The sequence below is a fragment of the Alligator sinensis genome, unplaced genomic scaffold (assembly GCF_000455745.1).
Source record: "Alligator sinensis unplaced genomic scaffold, ASM45574v1 scaffold755_2, whole genome shotgun sequence".
Taxonomy (NCBI): Eukaryota; Metazoa; Chordata; order Crocodylia; family Alligatoridae; genus Alligator; species Alligator sinensis.
In genome coordinates, this window is record NW_005841883.1 from 2809148 (window position 1) to 2817596 (window position 8449).

The 8449-nt window shown below is 58.6% G+C and overlaps 1 protein-coding gene across 1 annotated transcript in view; it reads right to left on the reverse strand.

Annotated features, from left to right (window-relative positions):
* Nucleotides 1-1231: 1231 nt before the first annotated feature.
* LOC102372786 (serine/threonine-protein kinase 17A-like) overlaps nt 1232-8449 on the reverse strand; it is a 17202-nt gene continuing 9984 nt past the window's right edge. The window contains exons 3-7 of the mRNA XM_006017666.3: nt 5386-5530; nt 4801-4927; nt 4402-4450; nt 3414-3593; nt 1232-3035 (exon numbers count right to left, since the gene is read on the reverse strand). Of these exons, the coding sequence (XP_006017728.1) occupies nt 2774-3035; nt 3414-3593; nt 4402-4450; nt 4801-4927; nt 5386-5530 (763 nt within the window). The 3' untranslated portion in view covers nt 1232-2773. The remainder of the gene's footprint in view (nt 3036-3413; nt 3594-4401; nt 4451-4800; nt 4928-5385; nt 5531-8449) is intronic.

Sequence of the window (8449 nt, forward strand, 5' to 3'; positions counted from 1 at the left end):
TGCCACTCCTCATGCCCAGGCTCCTGTCGGGTGCACGCATGCTGGCTCCGTGCTTAGCTCATGTCAGCGAGTGCTGAGTGTGAGCAGGGGCCTGGGGAGGACGGAGAAAAGTGTCTTCTCACTGCAGCTGAAGCGAGAGCAGAGACCCATGCCTCTGCCCACAGCAAGAGCACTTACCCGCAATGCTCTTAGGAAGGCAGCTCAGCCAGGGGCCTGCTGACACCTGAGCAGCCTCTGGAGAAGGGAGATGGATGCCCCAGCCTGGGCACAGGGGAGGCATGGCCTTGCCCCATCCTTCTGCTGCAGGTGCCATCAGAGCTCCCAGTCCTGGAGTCCCAGGTCGGGGCCATGCAGCTGGTCACATACCTATGGTGCAGGTGTAGGCCCCACCCAGGCTGGGTGCCCCAGCGACAGGATGGCCCCGAGGTTCAGGCAGCAAAGAAAAGGGCTCTGACATCTAAGTGCTCCTCTTTGCCCTGAGTGTCTCTGAGTAAGGCAGGTTTCTTCTCCCATTTGTGCTGTTGGGCAACAACTTTGTCCTGCCACTGGTTGGCCATGAGAGACCAAGCTGTTGTAGTGGGACCATGCCAGCACCTTGGCTTGTCCCCTTGCTCTGAAATGGGTGTCTGCCGTCTCCTGCTGCTGGGGAGTGGGCAGAGCGGGGTGTTCCCAGCCAGCCAGCCTGGCATCTGCACAGGATCTACCCAAGAGATTGGGGCCAAGCCGATTTCCATCCTTCCCACGCATTGCTACGTGAGCCACATTTGCAAACCATGCCTGCTCCAACTCCTGCTCCTGCTCCTGCTCCTGCTCCTGCTCCTGCTCCTGCTCCTGCCCCTGGTAGGCACCAGTGCAGCCTGTGGGTGTTCCCTCTGCAGAGCAGGTGCAGTTAGGGCATGGCCCTGGTGCCCAGCACATGGGCAGTGCCCAGGGGTCCCAGTGCCCCACTGAAGCCTAGGAGCCAACAACTGTCTGTCCTGCCCTCCCTGCATGGAGCTCATTGTGCACGGCAGAGCCGTGCTAGCCTGACACACAAGCAGGTGCAGGGGGAAGTCCTGCTTGGGGCCAGCTGGGAGTCAGGGGTCTTGGTAGGGACTGAGGCCAGGCCCAGCTGGTCAGGCCTTGGGCATGGGGCTGAGGGTCGGTAACTGCTCAGACTGGGAGGGGCTATGCAGCAGGTACCCGCAGGAGCAGGGGAGAAGAACAAGAGCCTTTGCATAGATCAACATTAATCTTTTATTTAAAAAAAAAATCCAGCAACCAAGTAACAAGTGGCAACAGACAGCAGCGTGTTCCCTCCTGGGACCATCACTCCCCTGCGACAACAGCCCCCTGGGGCCCCTCTGCTTCAAATACCTACATGGGGTAGAGGTGGCCATGGCTGGGAATCCCCCTCCCCCTGGCCATTCTTGCCACATCCAGCCAAGGGCACTGGGAGGTTTTACAAGACATGGGGCCTTTTGAGCCACTGATTTTCCTGTGCTTGAGTCATGTATGTTGCAGAGCAGATGGACCCAGGACACAAGACTGTGAACGGGAGATGGGGGCACACCAATCCCTGGGCCCTGTATCAACCCCCTGCCAGCCCCCACTGCTTCTACCCTCTATCCAAGAAACTGCCCCACTCCTGGCAATTCCCCCTTACACCCCAGAAGTATCTGAGGCAGTGGCCTCAATGGGGAGGGCAGGAAGGCAGCAATGCTGCCCCCACAGCCGGCTAATTTCCCTGGTACCAGGGCACCCTGAATAACAACAGTGTGGTGCAGGTAGCAGCATCCCTGGGAGCTGAAGCCTGCCCATGGCCCATTGACACTGAGCGGGAAGCATATGAGCCTTCACCCTCTAGCCCTCCCCTCCCCCCACCCAGCAGGGCTATTAAATAATCAGCTAATTAAAGCTGTTCAGAAACCATTTACAAAGCACGTCAGCTCCCCCGATGAAGCCTATTTGCAGGGATGGGCTGGGTCCCAGTGCACCCCAAAAAGGTGCGGTTACTGCCTGCATTGGTTGTAGGCCCAGCTCCCCCCTGGCAGTGCTTCCTTGCTCCAGGGAGATGGGGCTCCATGGTGGGCTGGTGGGGGCTCCACCAGCAATCCAGAGGGCACAGCCCTGCCAGAATATGGTGCTCCTTGTGCAGCTGCCAGGCCTGCCTGGGGACACTGAGCTCCAGGACCTGCTTCTGTAGAGGTTCCAGTTCCAGCCTGAGTCCTGTGACCAGGAGCGCTCCCTCAGTCAGAGCATCCCCCTTTGCAGAAGCCCAAAATTTTTCAGGGGTGCCGCAGAGGTATCAGGGCAGCTTCTTCCTGCAGTTGCTGCCTAAGTGAGGGGGAGGGTTTGGCTGCTGGGGACATGACACCCCAACAAGCAATCCCTGACCAGTAGCAGGGCATCTCCCTCCCTCCACGTGCACAGCAGACATCAGCAACCTTCCCATACTGGAGCACTGGAAGCAGCTACTGCCCTGCTTGGGGGCTCCATCCCCCCACAAACCTATTTACACAAGAGTCTCAGCTCCATGCGCAGTAGCACAGGTGCCTCCAGCAGCTGGGCATCCATCTGGCTCCTGAGAGACCCTAAGGCAGAGCTACTCCCCTCCTGGGGTTGGTCAGCAAGCAGGAGACCCCCACTCTGGGGCATCCACCCCCTTGGAGTAAAGGGGCTGCCTGACTCCAGGGCAGGCACCACAGGCCTGAAGCAGCCAGCAGGCCTGGGGCAGCAGCAAGTCCAGCGCATGATCCTTTGAGGCAGCAGGCAAGGGCGCATGGTACGTGGCTCAGCACACCAGCTCCTGGGCAATCTCTTGCAGTGCTGGGAACGTCTTTCCCGTGCCAGCCAGCTCTGTCTCCTGCGGCTGCCGACAGGGGCGGCGCACCGTGTAGGAAGTCACCAGCACTAGCTCCTGGGCCTCTTCTGGGCTGCTGTCCTCGCTCCCTGCCACCAGCTCCGATTCTACCAGCAGTGGGGATGACAGCTCCAAAGTAGGTGATGGTGAGAGCCAGGGGTGCTGGAGACACTGCTCAGCTTGGGCTCGTTTCCTGCAGGGAGAAGAACAGGGCTAGTGTCTTCAGCCCAGGTGTCCCCACAGCGCCCCCAGCCTCATGCACAGGATACATCCCCCAGCTCAGGACAGCCACCTCTGCCCCTGCAGAGAGCCCAGCTAACCCCTGCCCCATGTACTCTGATGTACAGGGCAGCAGGGTGACATCCCAGCAACAAGCAAATTCCTCCCAAGTGCTCCCCCCTCTACCACCATCAAGCACATCGCTGAATAGCCCTACAGTCATCGCAAGTCCAAATCTGGACAATTCCCTTGTCGCAGCCCACCACGAGACGAGGGATCAGCTGGCAGCTTCTGCCCAGGGACCCCACATGCACGGGGCCACTGGGGCAGGTGAGGCGGCAACAGCAGGTACCTGGGATTCTTAATGAGCAGGGACTGAATGAATTCAATGGCCAGGTCAGAGATGCCCTCGAAGACATCAGATGGGTACTCCACGTTCACCTGGGAGATGTTCAAGAAGGTCTCTTGCTTGGTGTCACCCAGGAAGGGCGACTCACCTGTCAGCATGACATAGGTCAGGACGCCAATGCTCCTGTTTGGGGGGAGGAGTTGGTCATGAGGAGCCAGTGGAGAGAATGGTAATGGAGACAACATCACCAAGAAGCTGCTGTTCTCTGCTAACCTGCTCTGGTTGGGTCAGGGCTGGGAGATGAAGCTACCCTGGAAGGCAAGGCCAAAGGCCTGAGACTCACTGCCTCCTGTGATTACTTGCAGGGCCCTTCCCAAGGCTGACCCTGGGGCCTGTGAGGTCCTTGGGTCAAGCTCCTTGCCCCCAAGTGCTCCCCCTTCAACAAGCTGAGCTTTTGTCCCTGAGGCTGGGCGGTTGCATGAGCATGGGGGATACCCAGGCCTCTATATTGTGCCACATTTACCTTCCCCTGCTACTCACAACAGGGCCCAACCCCTGGCTGAGGTGTTACCACCCCACGAGGCAACTCCCCCACATTGTGGGCATCCCTGCTGAGAGAAGGAAACACCACGCACCCACTTCTAGGGGGGCTCTGCTGGGCTGGTACCATCTGTGGGAGAGAATATCTATTGGGGGGGGGGGGGGGGGGGGGGGGGTCATCTCCAGTGCTCCTGCCAGTGGATGTAGTGCCCAGGGGGTAAACAAGATCTCAGCACTGCCCTCACTGTGGCAACGCATGACACTACTTCCTCCCAATCCAGGGAGCATGCAACTGGGGCAAGGGTGATGCGACTCAGTTCAGAGTGCCGAACTGCTGAGCCTGCGGGCACCCAGCCCCTTACCCCAACATGAAAGAAGGACAAACAGACACCTCAGCCCCGGCCTGCCTGCAGCAGCTCAGAGCTAGCCAAGAGAGGGCAGAGTGACCTACCACATGTCGGTGGCTGTGCTGATAGGCTCATAGTTCAGGATCTCAGGGGCTACAAAGGGAAATACAGGGGAATTAAGGACTGTACAGCTAGCTTGAAGCTCCTCCAGTACCTCCCAGGATTCAGAGCCCCACATGTGCCAGCTGTTCCTGCTAGTGTGCTAGCAGATCAGTACCTCTGGGCAGGGGTGGGTGGGTTGCGTGCTGCATGCCATCCAGTAAATAGGCCGCAGGAGCAGAGAGGACCCAGGCACTACTACTTCGCCACTGGAGGGAGGGGTGTATGTGGGGGAATCCTGGGACATGGGGCTCAGAACGCAGGTGCTCAGGACAGACTGGCTAAGCCAGGCCTGCAGTCCCCCACCCCCAGGGCGGCTGCTCTGTGCCCAATGCACCACTTACCTACATACTCTGGGGTGCCCAAAATCTCGCGCACCTCCTGCACGGCGTCCACCTGCCGGGATAGGCCGAAGTCCACAATGCGGATGTCGCCTAAGGGGCTGCTGCAGGTGAGCAGGATGTTCTGGGGCTACAGGGGCAGGAAGGATTCAGAGCTTGAGTGAGGAGGAAACAGGATGTGACCAGTGCTCTCCCAAGAGGGACACCAGCCAATTCTGATCTGGGCACAGATAGATGGCCACAGACAGGCACTGCTCTCTGGGACCAGAGGGCACCTATACATGAGTGGAGGCTGCTCTGACATGCTGGAATTACAGTGTGTTGGAGCAGACTCAATTAAGCGAGTCTGCTGGAGTGTGGCAATTACTGTGCTCCAGCAGCCTCCTGTGGCTCATGTATCAGCATCCCCACACTTAAAAATGTGCCGCCCACGACACCCCCAACACCCCCAGAACACATGTAAACATTCCCAGAAATACCCAGCTTGGCAGCGAGGTTCTGGACCACAAGCTCAGGATTGGCACCAGCCCCGCAGAAAGCAGGAAGAACCACCAGGTCCTGCCACCCCCACCCCAGTGGGGCTGGTACCTTCAGGTCCAGGTGGACAACATTGTTCCTGTGCAAGTAGGAGACACCGCTCAGGATCTGCCGGACCAGCCGGATGACATCTTTTTCAGTGAAGGCCTCATCTTGCTCTGCCACGCACTGGTGGAAGATCTCTCCTCCATCCGCACTGCAACACAGATGGGAAGGGGCAGGTGAAGGGCTGTTGGAACCAAGACCTGCAGCCAACACTTCTGCTCTGACTCTCAGCCCCCACTGCTCTGCTCCAACCCACTAAATGCCATTCCCCTCCTAGAATCAAGGCTAGAACCCAGGAGTCCTGGCTCTTCCCTCCCCAGAGTGGGTGCAGGGCATGTTGCCCATCAGCATCACCCTCCCTAAGTTGCCCATTCAGACCCTGGCGCACTCCTTTCCTGGATGCACAAACACAGCTCAGCCAGGCCAAGGCTGCCCACAAGACAGCCAGGTATTGATCTATGTGTCTCCCAGTCCTGGGAACTGATAAGTGGCACTGCAGCCTGCTCCACACCCATTGGGTAGGGTGACCATGCCTGGGCACAGGTTACGTGGAGGGAAGAGGGTTCCAGGCCCCTCTCCTGTAGGACCCACCCACTTCCCATTGCCTCCTGGGCCAATGCTGTGCAATTCAGCGTCCTGGCTTGAACTCCAGCACTAGAGCCAGCTGATCCTATTACTCACCCACAAGGGTGGGGCTGTTATGTAACCATGTAAACAGTGCCAGCAGCAGGAGGGGCAAGGCCATGCATGCCACCCACCAGCACCCTGCGTGTCCCGTCACCCCAACTACCAGGTCAGCCCTGGGCAGGAGGTGGGACATGGGGATGCACCAGACACACCACTGGGGTGGAGCAGCACGAGGCACATCATAGGGTTGGTGGGGGGTGCATGTGTGCAGGGATCCCTGCTTCACATACACCCCCCACCCCCAACCACCAGCTAGGGCTCTGGCTGGGCTGTAGGGGAAGCTGCAGAGGGAGCCACCCAGAACTGAATGTGCTCTGGTCACTGACAGGGTTTAACACTGGGGCAGAGGGTGTCTCTACACCAAACGGGCGTGTGGCTTCTCCAGCCTCCTTGTTGTGGGGTCACAGAACCACAGGCCCCAGCAGGATGGAGAAGGCCCATCTGGAAGCCCCGGGGGGGCAGTTGCTCAAGCAGGATTTGTGCTTTGCTACCCAGTGAAGGCCCAGGAGGGAGCAGACAGTGACGTGATTGCATGTTTGCCCATTGCCCTCCTGTCTGCCCAGTCTCAGAGTGCCCCATGGACAGGTTGCCACGTTTCCTTTGCCAGCACCTCCAAGATGACCAAAGGAAATCAAGGAGACAGACTCTGCCCTGACCCCATTTCTGTATCTGCCATTAGGAGGCGATAACAGGTGCCACCCACATAGCCAAGCAGAGGCTGAGGCTATGGCCTGTTGCTGGGTTGGATGCCAGGCAGCACGACCAGTAGATCCTGAATGTTCAGAAGGAAACAAAGAGCAGGGAAAGGTGTTTTTGAAGCTGCTGAACGAAGAGGCCTCCCTTCTTCCCCAGCATGGGGCACCCTTGGTTTGGTGGGGTCATTGCAGCTCACAGAATCACCAGGCTGAGGAAATGCCAGGCAGGAGGGCAGCAGTTGTGCAGACTCCTGGTCAGTGCCTCCCACCAGAACTCAGTGAATGGAGAAGGTTCAGAGAAGGCACCGTGAGCCAGTGTCCTCCCAGCTGCTGCTCATCCTAGCTTCCTCAGACAGCTACTGGTCAGGACCTGGCACCCATGTGGACTGAAACCCAGACTCCCTTTCTCATGGTGGCTGGTGTCTTGGCAGATGTGGCACTTCCCCAGCTACCAGCAAAGCCCAGCTGCCATCAGCTGGGAATACAGCCTTCCCCCACCCCCGCCTCCTACAGCCACAGGCAGGAGCCGACAGGGCAGGGCAAGTGAAGGCTGGAGTGGGGGGCTTGCTTCCACAAATATCAGCATGCTTGCAGGGTGATAGGGGAGATGGAGGTTGCACTGCAGCTGGGCAAGATGGCACAGGGCACTTTGATGCCTGTATCCTAGGCCATGCCATTTCCAACATCTAGTTAAACGGCTTGCCACTGGCAGGTCACCAGGATGACCCAGGACTGGTCAGGTTTAGAGACATAGATGGGCCCTCCCCTAAAGAGTGCAGCTTGCCCCATCTCTTCCCCTTCTGCCCAGGTGCCTGGGGTCCCTGTGCAGAGGCCTGAGGAGGGAGAGTGGGAGGCTGAGGCAGAGGAGGGATCCTGTCCCACCCTGTGCTGTGCTTGTTCTCTAGATCCAGCACTTTGCCTTGTAGGGTTGTCAATCTGGCACGTCTCACCTACTTGGGAGCAGACTCTACCGTGCTGGGGAATGTGAGGTGCAGCTGCCGCCAGGCACGCCTCTGCAGTGAGTCCTGCCAGCACTCCGGCAAAGCAAACACAACCAGGAGGGGCTTGGGCCGCAGCACCGCACATGGCTCCAGGCTGCCCCCAAGGCAGCTACAGGGGGACCCCAGGTAAGGGCCAGCCTCATGCTCTGGCTAATTGTGGGGAGGGGCCACTCCTGGCTCTGCTCAAACCTATGTGGGAGAGGGCATGTCCTGTCCTGTGCCAGAATGGCCCACACTGCCTCTGATGCTGGTGCCTTTCCAGGAATCTCCTGTAAAGCCAGACCAATAGCACCACCAAGCCAACATAAGAAGGACCCAGCCAATGCAGAGCAGTGTTCAGGGCACCAGTCAAAGCAATGGGTAACCAAGGTTCCCAGCCCTGCCACAGACACCCTGAGTAATCCTGACCAATCACTTCTGGGGGCCTCAGATTATGTCTGTGCTGCAGTCATGGAGCCTCTCTGCACAGATCAGTCTGCACTGTGTTCTGTTATGCCATGGCTAGATTGCTTCTGATATTCAGTTACAGCCAGCTTGGAGACCTCTCCAAAGCACTACAGTCACAGCGACTTCAGTGTGGACCAGCCCTTAGCTCCTTGGCTGCACCACAGGTAACAGCACTGCCCTAGTGCCCAGACTGACTGTCTTCAATCATGTCTGAGGTGCTCGAGCACTGAGGAGATGGAT